Source organism: Artibeus jamaicensis, unplaced genomic scaffold, assembly GCF_021234435.1.
Source record: "Artibeus jamaicensis isolate MK-2021 breed Jamaican fruit bat unplaced genomic scaffold, CSHL_Jam_final contig_548, whole genome shotgun sequence".
NCBI classification, from domain to species: domain Eukaryota; kingdom Metazoa; phylum Chordata; class Mammalia; order Chiroptera; family Phyllostomidae; genus Artibeus; species Artibeus jamaicensis.
In genome coordinates, this window is record NW_026521883.1 from 20,696,794 (window position 1) to 20,719,756 (window position 22,963).

A 22,963-nucleotide genomic window follows, 5' to 3' on the forward strand; every position below is an offset into this window, starting at 1 on the left:
ACGGGGACCAGAGGTTAGTAGACCAGAGTTGATGAAATTGGAGCTGGAAAAGTAGGGAGTGGCTTCCATATACCTGGAAAGAGATAGTAGGTGACCGAACAGAGACTGCTCAGTCAGGGACACTTGTGGCTCACTCCTCCTCGGCTTCAGTCTCTCCCTTTTATTAACTGTGTGACCTAACAAGGATTATTGGAGCATTTAAGAACAGTATTTTGCTGTCTTAAATGAAGGTAGGACAAAGCTATGTCTTGAAATTCCTGTGAGTTCATAACACATTGATGAGCATATGGTAAACTCTGAGTTGATGGAAAGAATTTAGTGTTTCCATTAAAAAGAAGCTAATTTTAGAAGTACTGTGTCTAAACTGATAATACTACAAGTGTCAGAAGAATTAGTTATCATTTATTCTATCACTATAGTTTCCAAATTAGATGATGTAAATATCCACAAACATTAATCTATTTATATATGTCATCCATTTCAACAGTTTTGCCTCCAGGAAAAAAAGGCTGTTTCAAAGATAATGGCTAATAATGTTATCTCTGGAGGGTAGAATAATAAATAGAGAGTTTTTACTTCTGGCTTAAATATTTCTTCTTGGTGTGAAGTTTTTTTTTTAAGTGTTTTTAATCGATGACAAATTTAAGTTGGTGTTAAAAATGGATTTTAAAATAATTGCACTGGGAAGAGATTTGCTGAAGTTCCCGTGTGTGTTTGTTTAGGGAGAACATGAAGGCCTTGGCAGACGCTGAAGACAGTGATGTGCGGAGAAAGAAGGAAGACTATTTGACTTTTAGTCCCCTAACAGTTGTTGCATTTGTGGTCATCTGCTGTGTTATGATGGTCTTGCTTTATTTCTTCTACAAATGGTTGGGTAAGAAGTCATGTTTTGTATTTGGTATTTTTAGCATACAGTCTTTCGCTTACTTTGCCAGATTTCTTTTTCCTTAAAGCATTGTACCTGGAAAACTTAAATGAATAGTTAAAAAATGATACTAACTTATTTAATTGTTAGAAGTGTTAGGTCCCCATTACTCTGAAATAAAAAAATATTCAGTTTAAAAATATATTGTCTTGAGTTTTGGCCATGTGGCTCGGTCGGAGAGTCATCATGAACAACAACGTTTGTGGGTTTGGTTCCTGGTTGGGGTGCATGCAGGAGGCTACTGATGACGTTTCTCTCTCACATCAATGTTTCTCTCTCCCCCTTTCTCGCTCTCTAGAATTAATAAACATACTCTCGTGAGGATTAAAATAAATAAATAAGTATGTTTGTATATATGTACTGTATTTTTCAGACCATAAGTTGCACACCCCCCCTCCCAATTTGGGGGAAATAATGGTTGTTAATGCTGCTGTTGAGGTCTGTTTACATTTACATTGGTGAAATATTATGTTATTTAATATTTTACTACATTTTTTGCTTCAACATTTTTTTTCCTATTTTCCTTTAAAACCTAGGTGCGTCTTATGGTCTGAAAAATAGGGTATGTATGTGTGTATGTATAGTCTTGAGATAAGAACACTTCTTCATGGATGACTTGAAAGAACTGCTGTAGTTCCTAAATTTTCCTCTCTGCAGATAAAGGATGAAAGCCTAGTATCGCAGGCTAAGGACTTCTTTGGGGCTATATTTAGTTACATGAAATAGACAACTATTCAAATTACTGATTGATGGCCTTTGCTTAACCCCAAAGTGTAGTTTATTCTTTTGTCAGTTTGAAAATCAAGATGTATTACTTGAATTTTGTTTCATTTGTATAAACAGTTAGGATCATATTATCAGTACACCTAAAGACACACAGGTACATGCCTATGATCTAGAGAATAACTGATACTTCTTCCTTTAAGTCGGAAGGGGTAGGAGCTATAACGGCTTGTCCGTCCCCTGAATAGTCTTCTGAATTATCAGACAGGATGGAAATTTGCCATCCCCGGCCAATATATAGCACAAAGAGGGGATGGTAAGACCAGGAAAAAGGGGAATGTGCCTGATGAAAACTAGCAAAAATCCTTTGTAAAAGCCACCAAAGGCTACAACGCTTACGTGGAGAACCTCAGCATAATTTTCTGAAGTAGAAAACTGAGGTCCTAAGATTAGTTTCAGCTTACTCAATTTTTGCTGTCTTGTGGCAGCAATGTAAAAATATGACCTATGACATATATTTCCAGTTAGAAAAAAACCATTCTTTGAATATCACTCATATTTCAGTCTGTTTCTGGGAAGTGAGTTCTAGGGTGTTACTTGTGTTATGTTGTCCCTGAGTGGCTAATTTTTCTGTTTTACTAGCCTTCAATTGTTTTTGTCTGACCTTCAGTCAATATCAAGTGCTCGTTGATAGAAATAAAGAGATTCTTGTACCCTTTTCTAAAGCATGTTTTAATTTTTTGTGTGATATTTCCTTAAACTGATTGCTATTTTAAAAGTTGACCCTGTTTATAAATGTAATTTTTGATGTAGAAGAAAAACTATTAAACCTCAAGGTTATCTCAGAATATGGGATTTAATTATAACTCTTCAGAATATCTATTTAATTCATTTACTTATTTGGGGGGGAGAAGAGAGAGAGAAACTTCGATTTGTTGCTCCATGTATTTATGTGCTCATTGGTTGCTTCTTGTAAGTGCCCTGACCGGAGCTTGGAACTGCAGCCTCGGCATGTGGGGTGATGCTCTGACCAACTGAACTGCCTGGCCAGGGCCATAACTCTGAGAATATCTTCTGTGATGTTCCAAGATTTACTTCACCTTCAAATGTTTTTTTATAGCTAAATGTGCTATCTTTTCTTAATGTATTAAATAATAGGAATCCTGGCAATTTAGCATTTAATTGCTATGATTCCGCTTACCATTTTATGATTGTCGTGGTCAGGGAAGTAACTAAAGACAGTTATGTTAACCATATGATTCTCCAAGCCCAATTATTTTCTTAGCTGTAGTGTGATACCAAATGAGATAACCCGAAATCTGGTAGGGCCTCAAGAGCCTGGTTTCCACCAGTATTTTAAAACTTGGTTGGGAGACCTTTGGTGGATGACTTACCATACTTAAGTTGGCAATCTTTGACTCTCTATCTTACTGTTCATATTACCATATATAACCAGTAATTAAAATAACATCAGCCCTGACCGATGTGGTTCAGTTGATTGGGTATCATTCTGCAAAGCAAAAGGTCACCACTTCCATTCCCAGTCAAGGGCACATGCCTAGGTTATGGGTTCGGTCCCTGGTTGGGGTATGTGCAAGAGGCAACCAATCAACATTTCATATCAACATTTCTCTCCCTCTCTTTCTCCCTCCCTTCCCCTCTCTCTAAAATTTTTATTTTAAAAACAACATCAAATAAGTTTTATATAAAGCATATTATGTGCCAGATACTATTCAGAGCATTTTTTATATATTCAATATTTACTTACCTAAATATTCACAGTAACCTTGACATTGGTAGTATTACATTTCATACTTTAAAGGTGAGACTCAAGGAACTAAAGAAGTAATTTGTCCAAGGGCACCAATTGTAAAGTGGCCATAGATTACTTTCTCTAGATTACTTTCAGATTCTCTGTCTCTAGATTACTTTCTCTTTCTCACATGCAATTTATAGTTTTCTGCAGTTGAGTGAAAATTAAAAAATTCAGGTAAAATTTTTATTTTCTTTGTGAAATTTTGGTTACATTCTGAAAAATGAATTATTTTATTTTAGAATACAGTAATCTCCCCCATTTTAACAACAAAGAGATCACATATTTTTAATTTTAAAGAATACTCAAGTAAGTATAGGTACTATAGAAAAATGGTACCTATACTTGTCAATTTTAACTGCCTTAGTGTTGTAGCATAACAAAGAGGTTTGTTTAAATGGATTTGGTATTACCATAGGTCAAGTTATAGATAAATTCTGCCTTTGGAAAATACAGATAGCATGGCTAATGTCTAAGGTATCAGTTCTCATCCCTAAGCTGCATTAAAAAAATGTTTATGATGATATATTCTCTCATCTCTTACATTAAAATTAAATATTTATAACTGTATGCAACTCACTTCATGGGAATCTTTTAACAAACATGTCAATTTGAATCATTGAATGATAGTAAGTACAGAGCCAGCTTCAGCCCCTTAAGCAGTCCTACCAATGTATAATGGAAGTAAAATAACACAAAATATTCTTAAAACTCAAGATCTAAATATTTTTAGTTTAGTAACCAGTTCAGATTATAACATAGTGAATTGGAAGTATGATCCAACGAGAAAGCTAAAGAATTAATCGTGCTTGTAAATATTTTTGTTACATTTTTATGTTCTCATGTAATTTAGTGTCTTGGTTTTTTTTCTAGTTTATGTTATGATAGCAATTTTCTGCATCGCGTCAGCAATGAGCCTATACAACTGTCTTGCTGCACTAATTCATAAAATCCCATATGGAAAATGCGCGTATGTATGAGGAATCCCTGTGATATTGGTATTTGTAATTTAAAACAATTCAAGAAAAAGTAAGAGTCTTATTTTAAACCTGTGCATTTCATTATACATGTGATGATTTAAATTTAAATTAAATTAAACTAAAATTCAGTTCCTTAGATTCATTAGCCAAATGTAGCTGGTGCCTCCAGTGTAAAAATGTGGAATGTTTCTAGCATCACAGAAAGTTCTGTTGAACTGATAACATTTTATTAATTTATTTTATTATGTTCTACTTAAAGACTTTTAAATTGGTATTTCAGTAGTTTTAGTAGTTTAGTAGTTTTGTTACTGTGGTTAACACTTGTCTTTTCTCATATTAAGTGAATGTTTTATTTCATCTGCAGCAAAACTAATTCATCTGTTTGTGTGTTTTGTTTGTTTTTATAGAATTGTGTGTCGTGACAGAAGCATTGAAGTGAGACTTATTTTTCTCTCTGCACTGTGCATAGCAATAGCTGCTGTTTGGGCCGTGTTTAGAAATGAAGATAGGTATAAGTACTTGTGTATTTGCTTTTAGATCATGGATAGATGATTTTATGTCTTTCCCTGATAGTTACTCATTATTATTATTATGAAAGTTCTTTGCTTTGTATCCTAGGGCACCATCATTTTAAAAAAAGTTACTTGTTAAATAAGCAGATCCTGTTCTAATGGATTTGAAGTCATATAGAGGAGGAAATATGAACCATGTTTTAAACATCTAAGCTGAAATAGATTTCAGCATTTAATTAAGTATAGTACAGTGTACTTAGTTCTGGTATAGACACACAGTGGAGTACACTGCAGCTATAAAGAATGAAGACGATCTCTATAAATTGATATGCAGTGATTCCAAGAATATATTTTTAAGTGAAAAAAAACAATGCAAAAGAATATGAATATGCTAGAGTATGATGCCTCTCATTTAATAAAGAAGGAGATACAAGAAAATATACAAATATCATCCATTTGCAGGGAGGATGACCAGAAAAAATATATATTTAAGTTCATTTAATGGTTTATTAATGAAATTATTAAAGCCAATGGATTTAATGGCCTAAAATTTGGAGCAGAGTTCATGCGCCCACAGGCAGCTTCAGGTATGATAAATCAAGGGATCGTTATGCATCCTAGTTTCTGACAGAGTCTGTGGCGTAGCTCTCGTTTCCTTCATGTTCTGGCTGTCTGGGTGTATACCAGTCTTCTTTGTTATAAGCTACCTTTCCAGAAAGAGATAAGTAAAAATTCAAGGATTAAAAAAAAGATGCCCTTATATCTGATATGCATTCATATGTCTGATGTAGTCTTTCTGCTTTTTCTTAATATAGTAGTATTCATCATTCTACTAGGACAGCATATATTAAATATTAATGGTATGAGGGGTTTTTATTACTGTAATTGATGCTTCGTTATTGAGTTGTCAAATCATAATAATTGAGCAGTATTACTTCAGTGAACTACTGTTTTAAAGTTCTGTCTAAAAATAATTGGATAAAACAATCCAGTAACTTCTCTTGATTTTAGGTGGGCTTGGATTTTACAGGATGTCTTGGGCATTGCTTTCTGTCTGAATTTAATTAAAACACTGAAGTTACCTAACTTCAAGGTAAGATGTACTACTCTGCTAGCTAAAGTAATTTTTCTTTATAAAACATCTTTTCAAAGGTATAATTTATATATAATAAAATGTACCCATTTTAACTGTGAGGTTTATTGAAATTTTACTAATTTGGAACTTTGCAACCACCATCTCAGTCAAGTAAAAGAACGTATCTCGTGTCTTCAAAAGCTCTATCATGCCCTTTTGCAGTCAACCCTAAACCCCAGCCCCAGGTAACCACCACTAGCTAAAGTGTTTTTAATCATTTATATAATATGCCTGATTCATAAAATTCTTACAAGGCTAAATATTAAGGAAGAACATTTGTTGGATTGATTCTTTTCTTAAAGTGAATGGGATAAAGAAGATAAAAGTTTTAATGTAATTTGTAGAATAAAATGACAATAGCAATAACCATTAATGCTTTAAAAAATAGTGTTCAAATGTATGCTCACATATTTATTTATAACTTGAAAAACAACCTCTTAACTTAGATATGGGAAGTTTGACCTTTAAATTTGTTTCTTTCAACAGTCATGTGTGATACTTCTAGGCCTTCTTCTCCTCTATGATGTATTTTTTGTTTTCATAACACCATTCATCACAAAGGTATGATATTTTTGAAATCCATGAGAGACATGCTAAAACATGAGAATCTTAAACCTGCTGCTAGGTGATTGGTTTGGCAAATGTTTATCCCTGACTGAGTTCTAATTCTCAAGAAAATTGTTATTGAAATTGGCCTCTTTTTTTTTTAAGATTTTATTTGTTTATCTTTAGAGGGGAAGGGAAGGAGAGAGGAAGAGAAACATCAATGTATGGCTGCCTTTCATGCGTCCCCTGCTGGGAACTGGCCTGCAGGGAACCGGCCTGCAACCCAGACATGTGCCCTGACTGGGAATCGAACTGCGATTGTCTGGTTCGCAGGCCCGCACCCAATCCACTGAGCTACACCAGCCAGGGCTGAAATTGGCCTTTTTATAGGGGATGTTTTCAAGCCTTTAAGCCATTCTGTGAAATAAGAAACGTCTCCTGACTGATGTGAATGCAAGAAATGTCTATAAATTTGCTTCCTACCCTTTTTAAAGTAAATTGTCTTATTATTGTGAAATAATGAATGTTCGTCGTAGGTGCTATAGACAGCAAAAATAATGAAAATGTGTCATTGCTACTTTCATTTCTGGATTCCTCCTCTGAGAGGAAGAAAGAGCACCACCGGGGAAATCCGAAGCCCTAACATGTAGCTCGGTAACCTTTCACCCCGGACAAGTCACTAGTTTCCTAATCCATTGTTGTGGAGTATTACTAGCATTTCATCCTCCCTCTTCCATCAGTAAAGTTCTTTTGGTTGCAACCGACAGAACCTAGCTTATCCTTTCTATACTGAAAAGGTCCCATCTCACTCCAGGCTGTGGAGAGGCCAGCGTGGGGCTGGCCTCAGGAGAAACTAGACACAGGTCCACATAGGATTCCTTTCTGCCTCTGTTCATTTGCTCATTGCTTCAGTCTGTTTTTTTCCATGAGGTTAGTTAGAGTCAGAGCACCTGGCAGCTCCTAGATCATGATTTGCAGCTCTGCCCCTAGCTCCTCAACAAAGTGAAGGTGCAGTTCTCTGAATAAGGGGCAGGTGTTCGTTGAGTGTGGTAGTCTTTCATAGCATATACGGTTTTTCTGCCATGTCCCTATCCTGCCTCATAAATGTATTATTGTTTATCTCTCCCACTTTCCCCATTTTATTTTGAGTCTTACTTTGTAATTTTCTGTCCTCTCTTTATCTTTTGTCACTCTCACATACTGAATATTTAATATAATCACTACATTTTTTTCCTATTAGTTACTTATCCATTCTTTAGCCATGGCTATCTATGAAATCACTGTAAAACTCTGTACTTCCGATACTTGCTACAGTATAATAGCATGAGCACGTGCCCCACTGGGGAGCTAAAATTGCAACCAGGTAACAAATGCAGTGAACTGCCCCACGTCACAGCTGCCCAGTCGTTTTCCTGTGCCTTGATGATGAACCATTTGACTCAGTGACTCCATTTGGATTAGAACCCTACAAAAGCATAGAACTAGTGTTACATTATCACCAAATATTAGGTTATAAAACTGTTAACTTACTAAAGCATTTTTTAAAGTTCTAAATAATGTTGTCTTAGCTTGTATCAGTTTATATTGGTGCAATAAAATATTTCTGTAAGTCACTCCATCGGAGATCTCATGATGAAAGGAAAGCATTCTCTCTACAGAGCAATTGTCATAGGTCAACAGGTTGTCATGGCATGTGACACATAGTTTACAGGGGCTTCAGCTATAAACTGTAGCTAAATTGTTGTTTTAAAATAATTTTTCTATTCTGTTTTAACATGAGATTCACTTTTTAAACGCCAATGTGTCTGCCAGCAAGTGATTTCCAATCCTTACCCATAAAAAGTTTTAAAATTTTAAAGGTATAGGATAATAATAAAGACGAATTTGAGCCCTCTTCCTTCCTTCTGCACTTAGGGAATTAGGCATCTCCTTTTTTTTCCATCTTAGTTCCCACTGACTAGGAATGGACTTCTCTAGCAATCCGATCAGGTAGAAAAAATTAAAGTGCTCTTTGTTCTGTTCAGTGTTACAGGTTTACTTTAACACATTCTTCTCAGCCTGGTTTGTTTTTATTGAGGGTATAGACCTTACTTTTAGTAGGTAACTCAAAGGGAAAATCAGATGTGTAATTTCTGATTTTTGTGGTTCTCATTGAAAATGTCAAGATTTTATTTATTTTTTAATTTAAATTATTTTATTATTGTTCAATTACAGTTCCTATTTTCTCCCCACCCACTCCAAACCCACCTCCCTCCCTTGCTTCCACCCTCCCCCTTGGTTTTGTCCATGTGTCCTTTAGAGTAGTTCCTGAAAACCCTTCTCCCACTGTCCCCTCCCATTTCCCCTCTGGCTGTTGTTAGATTGTTCTTAGTTTCAATGACTCTGATTATATTTTGTTTGCTTTTTTCTTTTGTTGGTTATGTTCCAGTTAAAGGTGAGATCATTTGGTATTTTTCTCTCACCTGGCTTATTTCACTTAGCAAAATGCTCTCCAGTTCCATCCATGCTGTTCCAAAGGGTATAAGCTCCTTCTTTCTTTCTGCTGCATAGAATTTCATTGTGTAAATGTACCATAGTTTTTTGATCCACTCATTTGCTGATGGGCACTTAGGTTGCTCCCAGCACTTGGCTGTGTTAAATTGTGCTGCTAGGAGCATTGGGGTGCATGGGTTCTTTTGAATTGGTGTTTCAGGGATCTTAGGGTATAATCCTAGCAGTGGAAGTACTGGGTCAAATAGCAGTTCCATTTTTAGTTTTTTGAGGAAATTACATACTGTTTTCCACAGTGGCTGTACCAGTCTGCATTCCCACCAACAGTGCACTAGGGTTCCCTTTTCTCTGCATCCTCTCCAACACTTGTTTGTTGCTTTGTTTATGATGGCCATTGTGACCGTTGTGAAGTGGTATCTCATTGTGGTTTTAATTTGCATCTCTCTGATGGCTAGTGATGCTGAGCATCTTTTCATGTGTCTCTGGATCCTCTGTATGTCCTCCTTGGAGAAGTGTCTGTTCAAGTCTTTTGCCCATTTTATAACTGGGTTTTTTGTCTTTCTGGAGTGGAGTCATGTGAGATCTTTATATATTTTGGAGCTCAAGCCCTTGTCTGAGGTGTCATTGGCAATTATGTTTTCCCATATGGTTGGCTCTCTTTTCATATTAATGCTGTTTTCTTTAGCTGTGCAGAAGTTTTTTAATTTGATGAGGTCCCATTTGTTTACTCTTTCCTTTATGTCCCTTGCTTTAGGGGACATATCGGTGAAGATGTTGCTGTGTGGAATGTCTGAGATTTTCCTGCCAATGTTTTCCTCTAAGACTTTTATGGTGTTCCAACTTATATTTAAGTCTTTTATTCACCTTGAATTTTTTTGTGTGTATGGTGTAAGGTCGTGATCAAGTTTCATTTTTTTGCCTATATCTGTCCAGATCTCCCAACACCATTTGTTGAAGAGGCTATTTTTGCCCCATTTTATGGAAAATGTCAAGATTTAAATGTTAGACATTCTAGTCCTGGCTGGCATGGCTCAGTTGGTTGGGCATCTGTCCTGCAAACCAAGAAGTTGCTGGTTCCACTCTCTGTTAGGGTGCTTGTAGAAGGCAGTCAGTCGAAGTTTCTTTCTCACATCGATGTTTCTCTCCCTTTCTCCCTCCCTTCCCTCTCTCTAAAAGAAAATTTTAAAAAGCATTGGACATTCTAAACATGTTCTTAACTATGGTATTAGGAACTTTTGGAGTTCACTATGAGTACAGGCAGTAAGAGCCTGTCTTCATTTTTATTTCACCCACTATGGTTTTGGTGTAGTATTCTGCAAATAATAGTTACTCAGGTGTCTTTGAATGTATGAGAGAATATCAGTAATGGTCTTTAGTTAAATGTTTTAAATAAGAATTAGAAAACAAACCAAACTCTTTATCTGAAAATTGAATCACATGATGGGAGTTCTTTGTAATGAACTGTATTCAATATTTATTTTCCTAAAATTCTGTAACTTAACCCTTCAGTAACCTGAAGCTGAACATGAGAAGATTTCTGTAACCAGTGATTTTATCCTTCTTTCTACTTATCTCAGTTGTCAGTGAAGTCCTCTTAAAAACACTCCAGTGATTTCCCCTATGCATCCCACCCACATGTAAAATAGTAGTAGTAAATCAAATTTTTCTAAAATTCAGCACTTATTTATATTCCCACTACCTGTTCTGGTGCTATATTTATCATGATGTGAAGCTTGCTACCTCAAAATGTTTCCCCTCTCTACAACACACTTGGCTGTCTTCAGGAAAGAACTTTTTAGTGAACTCCTCACAGCCCACATAAAAAACCCTGAGCCAGACACAAGGGAGGAAATTCAGCTAAGGTTAATATTTTGATTGGGACAGAACAGCAGGCAGGGCTGACATTGGACAGGAGTTGGGCTATAGAAGCTTCTCAGGTTCCTTAGGGCTGGGTCTCCTCAGGTTTGACTTCATTGTTTTGTTATTGTGGTGAGTAGCCAGAGGTCAGATGTGTATTTATTCAAATAAAGTTACCCGTATGTATTACAAATCTAAATTAAGAAAACTTAGTATATCTTGTGTCCCCATTAATTGTTATTGCTGAAAGTGACTAAGAACACGCAGTATATGATATAACTAAGAGCACAAATATTTATATTCCATTAGAAATGCTAGATATTGTCAATACAAATCAGTGCTCAAAGCTTCACTTGAATAAGCTGTGTACAGTTTATCTGTTAGTTTCTAAAAATTGCTCAGTTCTTGTAAAGTGGAACAGTGTGCTAGGTGGATTTTGTTTTAGATGACTCCAGTTCTTGCATAGACTGTTTTAGGAAAAAGGTAGTGTATGGCACATTTTTAATCAGTTTATAGTCGGCCATAGCCATAGGGCCAAATCATTCTTAAATATGGGCAGAGTGTTCCCTTTAAATGATTGGACAATCCCTTTCCTCTTCCTTCTCTATTGTAGAATGGCGAGAGTATCATGGTTGAACTTGCCGCTGGACCCTTTGGAAATAACGAAAAGGTAGCGATGGCCGTTAAACAGAAATGGCTGCCCGTGTGTGTATGTGTGTCCAGTTAATTATTTGCCTCCCTGTGTAAGTCGTTGGTCATGTAGTGCATGTTAAGGTATTGTAAAACTTTATTTCTCACAAAATATAGCCCTTTTCTTAGTTATTCTAAACTATTAAACACCTATTGACTTGGGTTTCATCCTAGAATGATGGAAACTTGGTGGAAGCCACTGCTCAGCCCTCAGCTCCCCATGAGAAAGTAAGGATTGTATTTCATTGGCTAAGTAAGGATATATTCATTGGACTTTAAATTATACCCTCTGAGACAACATTCTTCTTTGGGGAAAAAAATCCAGATTGCACTCCCCCCCAAAAAAAATCTGTTTCAAGGCCTGAGTCCTATTTTTGCTAAAAAGGGAAAAAAGGTTAGATGTGGGGATATTGGCATTAATAGTTACCCCTACATGTGTTTTATTTTTCCAAAACTACGTGTTTATTTTTTTCAAGCTGTGTGCTCAGAGTCTATATGTGTTTAGTTTATGTTCTCTTATTTCAAGTTCTTCTAAATGTCAATTTTAAAATGTGAAAAAAATTATTCTAATATTAATCCTTCCCTTTCTAAAAGATATAGGTAAAGAGTCCAACGATGTTTACTGGTGTCCCCCCTTTTTTAAATATTTGCAGTTACCAGTCGTCATCAAAGTACCGAAGCTGGCCTATTTGTCAGTAATGAGCGTGTGCCTCATGCCCGTTTCCATATTGGGTTTTGGAGACATTATTGTACCAGGTAAGCAATTGTTTGTAACAATTTCCGTAAAAATATACTGATCATTTAAATTTGTCAAATGCGTAGTATCTATTAAAAGTTACCTACTTCATTTGAAATATTTCTGACTGTTGCTAGAGCTGGGATTAGTGACAAAGAAAGGAAAAAGGTTTTTGAGTATTAGAAGACAAAGCCCAATTTGTTACAACCCAAGTGTATCTTCCATGGCTCAAATGTGTCTTAGAGGAAGCAGTTAAGATCAGTTTGACCTTCTTAAGAAAGTCTAATAATATATATCAAAACCCCTTTTAAAAGTTGAATTTAATAATAATAAATGTATTGCAGTACTTGTTACTTCTACTTTAAAATAATAACTATGTTTTAGGGGAAGTGACTTAGGGGGGGAACATCGTAAACACTGCCTGACAGAGCACTGTTACAGAAAACAACGTACAGTGTTGTGGAGCCGGCCACCTTCTCCTAACATGTCTTCTCTGACAGTTACTGCAGTTCTGCAGTATCTTCCTCACTGGGCTCCCTGGAGATCAGACTTAATCCTAACCCGTTAATAATATAGTTTAGAAGTAATTAATATTTCTCAGTCAGCTGACACTTTGTCCTTCCTCACTTACTGTGTCCCTGGGTATATCACCTGCCTGTGCACGGGTAAAAAGAGTACTACCTCCTCCGAAGAAGAATAAGAAGAAAAACAACTTTTCATTTACATAGTAAAGCCAAGTAGAGAGAAAATTTAACAGTGTGTTGCCTTTTGAGTCACTGTGGCAAAGTCCAGCATAGCAATAGTCTTATTTCAGTGAGTCTCTTCCATTCACATGACTCATAAAGTTGGGAGAGTATTCTATGGAGAAACCTTAAAGTTTCTTAAACACCTTTATTTAAATTTATCCACAATTTTACCAGTTTCACACCAAGTGCTTTATAAAATCTTGTATATAGCACTTAGCACTGAATTGGGTGGGTGGGTGGGCTATATAAATATTGCATTTTTGAAGTAAATGTCAAAAGGTCTCAAATATTTTTCCAAAGAGCAAAGTTTGGGATAATACATGACTTAATTCTAAAAGCTAAATTATAATTTGGGGAGAGGGAGTAACATTTTTTAAACATGTAGAAATGTGATTAAACAGCAAATATAGTAAAAATAACAAGGAACTATCAAGGAACTTATTTGATTAGTTATGTAGGGACCAAACTACTGATAAAAATAATACATTAATTATTTCAAACAACTAATAACAGTAGTAGTTATTTTATGATTCTTAAGTAGTTAAATATTCTAACAGATTCATAACTATTAGTAAATATAATCTGAAACTACTTCTTTGTAGAGGTCAACAAAGTTTTTAAAAGAAATAGGTAATCAAATGGTTTATTTTTGCATATTTGCATTTTTACAAATGAGAGCTTATATTTAATTTTTATTTGACCCCTTTATATTAAAACTCCAAATCATTTTATTCTACTAGGAAGGGAGACTTCGATCACAATTTGAAATTGCCTTCCTGATTTCTTTTAATACATTTTTCTAGAGGGTACATTAAAAAATATTTTTAAATATATTTTATTGATTATGCCATTACAGTTCTATTTCCCCCTTCATTCCCCTCCACCCTGAACCCCCTCCCCCACCATTCCCCCCTTTAGTTTATGACCACGTGTCCCAAGTTCTTTAGATTCTATATTTCCCATACTATTCTTGCCCTCCCCCCTATCTATTTTCTACCTACCGTCTATGCTACTTATTTTCTGTACCTTCTCCCCCCTTCTCCTTCTCCCACTCCCCTGTTGCTAACCCTCCATGAGATCTTCATTTCTATGGTTCACTCCTGATCTAGCTGTCCTCTTAGTTTGCTTTTGTTTTAGGTGTGGTTGTTAATAATAAGTGTGAGTTTGCTGTCCTTTCACTGTTCGTATTTTTATCTTCTTCATCTTAGATAAGTCCCTTTAACATTTCATATAAAAGGGCTTGGTGATGGTGAACTCCTTGAACTTGACCTTATCTGAGAAGCACTTTATCTGCCCTTCCATTCTAAATGAAAGCTTTGCTGGATAGAGCAACCTTGGATGTAGGTCTTTGGATTTCATGACTTGGAATACTTCTTTCCAGCTGTTTTTGCCTGTAAGGTCTCTTTTGAGAAATCCTCTGACAGTCTGATGGGAACTCCGTTGTAGGTGACTGTCCCCTTCTCTCTTGCTGCTTCTAGGATTCTCTCCTTCATTTTAATCTTGGCTAATGTAATGATGATGTGCCTTGGTGTGTTCCTTCTTGGGTCCAACTTCTTTGGGACTCTCTGAGCTTCCTGGATTCCCTGGAAGTCTATTGCCTTTGCCAGATTAGGGAAGTTCTCCTTAATTATTTTTTCAAATAAATTTTCTACTCGTGGCTGTTCCTCTTCCCCTTCTGGTATCCCTATAATTCGAAGGTTGGAATGTTTAAAGATGTCCTGTAGGTTCCTAAGCCTCTCTTCATTTTTTTGAATTCTTGTTTCTTCATATTTTTCTGTTTGGCCATTATTTTCTTCCTTCTGGTTCACTCCCTTGATTTGAGTCCCAGTTTCCTTTCCATTACTATTGGTTTCCTGTGCATTTCCCTTCATTTCAATTAGTTTAGCCTTCATATGTTCCTCTAATTTGTGACTAAAATCAACCAGTTCTGTGAGCATCCTGATCACCGGTATTTCGAACTGTGCATCTGAACGTTTGGCTATTTCTTCGTCGCTTAGAGTTATTGGCTCTGGGACTTTGAGCTGTTCTTCTTGAGCCATAATGTTTTGCTCTGTTCGCACCTGTTAAGGTATGAGGTGCAGAGCCTTAGTTGTTCACCAGGGTAGGGCCACCCAGGTCGCTGGTTTGTGACGCTGTATGTGGGGGCGGGGTCAGAGAGGGATAATGGCGGTCCCCTCTGCTGCTTCCAGCCTCTGGGGCCTGCGAGGTCTGTCTCAGTCTCACTGCTCGCTCCTTCGCGGGTTATCGGTTTGGCTGAATGGTTCGTTGTTGTCAGACTTCCATATAGTTCAATTTTCTGTGGTCTGGCTGTGTTTTTGTTGCTAAAACTTTGTTGTTTTTAAACTTGGTTGTGAGAGAAGGCAGAGTGTTTTCACCTATGCCTCCATCTTGGCGGAAGTCCTAAAAATATTTCTTCATGGAATAGTAAGCAGCTAATAAAAATCATGTTGTTAAAGACCATTTAGCCCTGGCTGGTGTAGCTCAGTGGATGGAGTGTGGGCTGCAAACCAAAGGGTTGCTGACTCTATTCCTAGTCAGGGCATATGCCTGGGTTGCAGGCCAGGTCTCCAAGAGGGGACATGGCAAGAGGCAACCACACATATTGAAAAAAGAAAAAAAAGGCCATTTAATGTCTGGAAAAAAATGTTTAAAATATGGCATTAAGTTAAAAAATTAGCATATAGAATTTTATCCACAATTTGAGGATAAATGTTCTCATGATGCAAAAACCGAAGGTTAAATACAGTACAACATGTACTGTTGCAAAAGGTAGTTGCTGTTTGGGTTTTAAGAAAATAACATGGAATGTTTCTTCTCTTAAGGCCTGTTGATTGCATACTGTAGAAGATTTGACGAGCAGACTGGTTCTTCTTCTTCTATATACTATGTCTCCTCCACAATTGGTAAATTTTTTATTTTTTCCTTATTATGTTGAATTGTATAACCTGTAGGAAAGGGAAGAGGTCTAAAAACAAAGAACTCTGAATTCTAATTCTTTACCATTAATTAAGAAGACAATTTTTTCCATCAGAAAAGGAATAATTATACTTCACTACCTACATCACAAAGTTTTTGAAATTTAGGAAATTATATGTGAAAGAAAAACATTAGGTTCTATACATAAAATGCTTGCTAGAGCACCTGGCACACAAGTAGTCAATACATTGCATAATGCTAGATTTGTTACCCATGCAAAAAGAATATTGCATGGGTAACTATATGTAAATGAATTTATGGTACAATAACATCTCACCTAGGACAGTAGAGGTAGTTGTTAGTTATCCTTCTGTTTCTATTATTGTGAACAGACAAGAGCAGGAAGGAAGCCAATAAATACTACTTCTGAACATATCAAACAGATAACTCAAAGTCCATACACCAAATTTCTTTTAGGTAAATAACCCGCACAAGAGCCATTTAGATACTATTCTACTTAAGTTTTCGATTACACAGTAGAATTAAATCTAATAAATTAAAAGTGTAGGTTAACAGTAGAGAAGAGTGTTGCTAAAAATAGGTACCCTGACAATAGGAAAGAATAGCTAAGTGAATGAAGAGATGAAAAAAGAAAAGCAGTCTGCAGCCATCCAGCATTTACTTTGTAAGGGCATAAGAGTCTAGCAGCAGTGGTGTGGATCATTAAAAGAATACTCAATGAAAAAGCATATAATAGGACTGTCTGTCAGTTCTGCTGTGTCACTTTGGACAACTCACTTAATTTTCCTGTTCTCCATTGCCTCAGCTATAAAATGAGGAGGTAGACTAAATTGTTCATAATGAGACCATGAGTCATTAAGAAAGATGAAGTGATATTTGTTATGCTTGCGTTGAATAAGTCCATGAAATGTAAATCAATATTAGGAAGATTTTCCAATGCAACCATTAGCACCTACAAGTACAATTTTTTTTATACATAAAATGTGGAACAACTCAAAATCCTTAATGGTGACAGACAATACATGAGACTTTCTTGAATTATCTTTACCCATAGTTGACGACTAGGATAATTATAATTGAAATACCAACCAGTTTGCAAATTTTTCAAAAGCTCCATAAATTGTCTTTCCTAATTACTGTCTAGGAACATAATAAAATTATGAAAGGAGTCATAGGGGAGAATTGTCCTCAAATACTTAAAAACCAGTAGTCCAGCATACTTTTATTTGAAAACCAGTACTCCAACATGTTTTATTTAAAAGCCAGCACTTCAACATATTTTTGTACTTTCAGGCCCTTAAATATCAACAAGTCAACAAAATGGTTTTATTGCTCTTGATTAAATAACCATGTGGCCTGAGGGCATAATATTTCTTTGGAAACGTTCCAGAGCATTCAGGAATGACTGATAGTTGGTGCTCTTTTTTGCAGCCTATGCTGTGGGCATGATACTCACATTTGTTGTTCTGGTGCTGATGAAGAAGGGGCAACCTGCTCTCCTCTATTTAGTGCCCTGCACCCTCATTACCGCCTCAGTTGTTGCTTGGAGACGTAAAGAAATGAAAAAGTTCTGGAAAGGTAACAGCTATCAGGTACGTGCTTATATATATATTTCAGCTACCAAGTTATCTTATGAAATAATTCACTGACTGGCTTTGGCTAGAAACTGACTATATATCTCAAAGCTTTTATGTGCCAGAAATTTATCTTGGATCTCTCAGGATGTCCTTTAAGTTTTTTCCACTACTGCCCCCTTCCTGTCCACGTGCTGCATCATCAGTTCTCTTTACCAGTGCAACCTGATGCCAAAATCCTGGGGACGCAAGATAAAACTGCCAGGAAGGAGTGGGAGGGCATCAGGGAAAAGCAAAACACATTTCAACGTGAGTTTTCAAAATCCACACAAAAGTAGACTTCCTGAAATATAAAATTCTGTGTTTAACTACTGAATGTTGAGACTGACATTAGCTATTTATGGTGAAGGTCCTAAGGTTTTGCTAATGAAAAATATAACTTCTTCAGCATCTGAATGGGCCTAAATGACTTAAATAGGGCACTTGTTTCAGATTTAAATGGATCAAGATTGACCTTTCTGTAAAATTGCAAAACACAGAAAATCTTAATACCAGACTCAGTGATGTTTGTTTCTTCATCAAAGTTAAAGTAAACCCCTTCCTTTTTTTTCTGAAAGCACTTGGTATTCCAGTAAAATTTGTTTGCATTGAAATGAAAGAGGGTTGGGAAACCCTAGCCTTTGAGGTCAGGGTCATGGCATCGATCCCTTCATGAGGCAGTTAGCTCTGCTTTGCCCTGTTACAACACACTGCCATCCTCCATCCACCCTCATGCATACGTGTCAGCGGTCACATGAACAAAACAGAAGTACTTTGGGTGGACGGCCATAATTGTTAGTAGATAAACAGTTCAAAGTTCATACCCATCTTGTGGTTGGTCTGTAGTATCATCTTTATTTAACAAGAGGTGATTAACACATTAAGTTAAGACTACTGTAACTGGGAAAAGCACTGGTCTAGAATTCATTGGGGTAAATCTTGTAATTTCTCTAAGATTTGGATAAAAACAACAATATCTGCTCTGCTTCACAATGCTATTATCTCAATGTGTATTTATACACGTGGGATTAGGTTATGTTCACAAGGTTCATGACTAAACTAGTGAGACAGCTTGCAACATTTCCATTAAGAGGACTCCCATATAAAATTTTGTAAGAGATTTTGAAAAATAAAGTGTGTCCTGCATCACATTCTCTACTACTATACCAGCCTTTGAAGGCCACATCCCAAAAAGTCCTCTTTGTCATCATTTAAAAAATAGTTTTATGTTTCTTCATTTGGCAGATGTTTATAGAGTAGTTCTATGACCCAGGTACTATTTTAGAAGCTGGTGATAAAATATGAACAAGTTAGAAACAGGTCTAGTCTCATGGCCTCTTAAAAGTTAGAGTGTATCAGGGGTGCAGATAGAGTCAGCAACGGCAAAGTGTGATAACGATACTAGTTATAGTAGGTTGCCATGAAAGCCCGAGGGGGGACCCCAGTGCTTGTGGGTTCATGACAGTTAAGGTGATTTGGGGCAGGCTTTTGAAAGAATGTTAAACTTATGTTGGGACTTTCACTAAGCCATGTGTTCCACATTGAGAGAACCGTGTGTTCAAAGGCCAGAGGGAAGAGAGTGTAGCCCCTTCTGGGAGCCCAGTGAGGTTTAGGATGACTGCAATGTTGAGTAGGCCTAGGGGAGCTGTAGGCAGTGAAAACTGGAGAAGGGAGCAAGGGTAAGAGCCTGTAGGGTCTTGTCAGCCCTGGTAAAGAGTTTGGATTGTATCCGACAAACATTAGGGAGTCTTTCAGGGTTTTAAGAAACTTAGAAAATAGATTAAAGGAGGAAGCAAAACTTGAGGCAGCTCTCACAATGAGAGGTGATAGTAGCCAGAATTAGGAACGTAGTGAGATTGGGAGACATGGACAAAGTCAAGAGAAATTAAGAGGTATATTTAATGGGACGTGGTAATAGATTCAATGTAGAGGGAGGAGAAGAAAGTGGAGTCCAAGGTTTCTGGCTCGAGTAACTGAGTGGGTGGGTGGTGATATTACTCACTGAGATAAAGGGGTGCAACAAGTTTGAGGAGGAATGATAAATTCAGTGTTGGGTAAGTTAAATGTTGACTATGAATTCAATTTTGAACATTTCAGAGTACTAAGAAAGAGAGAAATAATAGACCAGCAGAAAGAGAGAAATAATAAGTAGTTAAATAAATGTCCCCCATATTGAGGAGACAGAACTAGCTAGAGATGGAAACTTGAGCGTGACATGAGCATACTCAGCGAGTGAGTGAGAGTGTAGAAGAAGACAAGACTCAGGACGAATTGTGAGCAGGAGGTTTCTACAACCAGAGCACCTATCAGATGAACTGATTATAACCTAAGGATGAGGAAGATAAGCAACACAAGGAAATTTCATTTAGGGTTAGGGATAAATCCTGGGTTAGAATTTAAATTTGGGACTGTTGGAGCACATGTGATATCTTATAGAATTAAATATATTTTTAGTTAGTTTTATCATGGCATTTGATATTCATTTATGAAATTTGTCCTTTTCCTTTAATACAGGGTGGGACAAAAATAGGTTTACAACTGTATGCAAAACACAATTTATTCTTGTATTATTGTTTCTTAATTATTGCATTATTTTCCACTTGAACAACTGTAAATGTACTTTTGCCCCACCCTGTACAGCTTTTAAGGTATTTTATTATAAAAATATGTGCTTTTATAGAAAAATTTGAACATGTAGAAAAATAAAATTAAGTTTACCCATAAATCCCACCAGCTAAAGCCACTCTTAAGATTTAAGTAAGTTTCCTTGTATGCCTTCCTAGATAAATGGGCCAGTGATTGCATGATACCATACTCTAATTCTATCCAACATTGGGTGTTAGTGTTATTTCATGATAAATTTCTTGTAAAACCCATTTTAATGGCTTTATATATGCATGTACCATACTTTATTTTACCATTTCCTGCTGGCACAGTAATTTCTCTTTGGCAGATTGTCCAGATAATAAAAATTTGGGGGAAATTGATGTGAAAAGATGTTCGTTAGGTACTTCTGGTCATCTTTATTCTATATAAATGACTTGTAGATTTTGCGTTACTGGCAGTTAATGAACAAAGAGTTTTACATAGATCCTAACCCTGCTTTTACTTTATTTTTCTTTTTGCACTTTTTTGAACAAGCAATACAAAAGTGTCTAAAGTAAACATGGAATGCCATTTTCTAACACTTCTGTCCCGGCACCCGCTCTGAAGGGGAAGCTACTTTGAACAGTTTATGTGGAGCTTCCAGATCTTTTTATGCCAGCTAGTACTATAAATAGTTGAATGCTTAGAGATGTTGTGTGCAAAGCTGTAATAACATTGTGTCTCTTTGGAAATATTCTACAGCTCTTTTTTCCTCAGGTTTATTGTAGTACCTTTCCTCCTCTCTCCGTGACATTTACTGAGAAGAAAGGGGGTGGTAGGTAAGGAAAGAATTCAACCAACAGATGCATTTATATTCCCTTTGAACAAATGCTCTGCCCTCACCATCTTGAGTTTCATTCTTTTGTTTTTTTAAAGACTTTATTTACCTACTTTTTAGAGAGAGTAGAAGGAAAGGAGAAAGAAATGGAGAGAAACATCAGTGTACAAGAGATACATCGATCAGTTGCCTCTCGCAAGCCCCCAACCAAGGGCCCGGCCCTCAGCCCAGGCATGTGTGACCTTTTGAGTCACAGGCCAGTGCTCAGTGCACTGAGCCCCTCCAGCCACAGCTGTTTAATTCCAAAAAATTATGATCTTGAAAAAAAGTATGATTCTGCTTCACAGCAGCTACCTAGAAAGGGAAAGATTGTTGCATCAGGATATAAAGCCATAGTAACTGCCCAGGAAGGACAGACTGCAGGGCTCTAATCACATCACATAGTAGCTAAATAAGGCAATTAGTTGTAGGAAAATCCATTAAGAAGTGTCTGAAGACATATGGGAACTTTGGTTATATACTTCTCACTTTTGTACTGTGGTGTCATAATTTTATTAGGTGAAGACATTCAGAATATAAAGTAACAGTAATAAAACGAATGGAGACTGCTGCCAGTTTGACTGTTGTAACTCTGACTTTGTTAATCATTAGCTGTGTGACCTTAGGCAAGTTACTTAGCTTTTTTTAGCGTCTCAGTTTCCTCCAGTGTGAAATGGGATAAAAGTCACCCTGCTTTAAGAGGATTGTTGTAATGTAAGCTAAATGCTTAGAATAGTGCCTGGTGCAACATAAACAAGATAAAATATTTGCTATTATTATTTGTAAGAATGGGGGGGTTTTGATTTATTTGGAAGTTTGGCTGTTATTTTCTAGATCATTTACTAGATTTACGTTTTCCTGGTTTAGGTGTTAAAACTTTGGTTCTTTGTTAAATATGGTTCCTTTGATGTTTATAAAAGAATTTGATAGCTATCACAACCTTAGAGGGGAAAAAAATCTGTTAAATGCTGTCATTTTCCCACTGTTCACTAGATTCTTTAAATATGAAGAATGAATATTTGCTGAAATTTTAATGAAGCTAGTGGCAGAATATTATAAACTACTGCCAAGAGAGAATCTACTTTTCTAGAAAACTGGCATTTTTGAAAGTTAAAGAATGTAATGCCTTCACAAAATTATTCCCCGGTTAAGGTTTTTGAAAAAAGAAAATCTCTCATTGCTTTTGTCTAACTTTCAAAGGCAAAATTAATTTAGCTTGAATGTTGTCATTTGTGGTATAAGGTATATATATAGAGAGAGACAATATACTACAGGCTTTGGCATCAGTTCTAGCAAAAAACACAATCTCTTTAAATTGTCTTCTTGTCCATAAAATGAGGTTGGGTCTACAGGCAGGCAGGTAGGAAACCGTGTAGTCCATGGTGCTGAGTTAGCCCAAGACTTGGTCAGGCAGCTGGAGATTGAAATCAGATAAGGTTAAGCAGATGCTTGGAAAGTAGAACAAGGAACCTTCACCAGCCTGGTAAAACGGGGAGGAAATTAGGTGTGGACCCAGTGTAGGACAGCTGAGGGTCAGCCCTGGAGACCACCTTTGGGCAGTTACTGACTCATCTCTTAGGATAACAGCGTAATAAAAATCCTTTCCTTCTTCTCCCCCGGCTTTCGTTATCTTTATAGCATTGCCACTTTCTGTTTCCAGAATATCCCTTATGTAACTCCCAACTCAAAAGCTGCATTCTCCAAGCAGATATGTAAGAGTTTTCCAGTTGAAATTAATTTCACCTTTCCCCATAATTTTTTAGACTTTGTACTTTAAACACATTAACATTTGCCTTG

The 22,963-nt window shown here is 36.5% G+C and overlaps 1 protein-coding gene across 2 annotated transcripts in view; it reads left to right on the forward strand.

Moving 5' to 3' along the window:
• Nucleotides 1-22,963, forward strand: part of SPPL2A (signal peptide peptidase like 2A) — a 47,963-nt gene that overhangs the window by 20,816 nt on the left and 4,184 nt on the right. The window contains exons 6-15 of one of the 2 annotated variants that reach the window (XM_037156453.2): nt 723-874; nt 4,335-4,431; nt 4,849-4,950; nt 5,965-6,046; nt 6,575-6,649; nt 11,595-11,651; nt 11,846-11,899; nt 12,325-12,427; nt 15,976-16,056; nt 17,522-17,682. In XM_037156453.2, coding sequence (XP_037012348.2) covers nt 723-874; nt 4,335-4,431; nt 4,849-4,950; nt 5,965-6,046; nt 6,575-6,649; nt 11,595-11,651; nt 11,846-11,899; nt 12,325-12,427; nt 15,976-16,056; nt 17,522-17,682 — 964 coding nt within the window. The remainder of the gene's footprint in view (nt 1-722; nt 875-4,334; nt 4,432-4,848; nt 4,951-5,964; nt 6,047-6,574; nt 6,650-11,594; nt 11,652-11,845; nt 11,900-12,324; nt 12,428-15,975; nt 16,057-17,521; nt 17,683-22,963) is intronic. The other variant, XM_053670068.1, reaches the window with a different exon arrangement.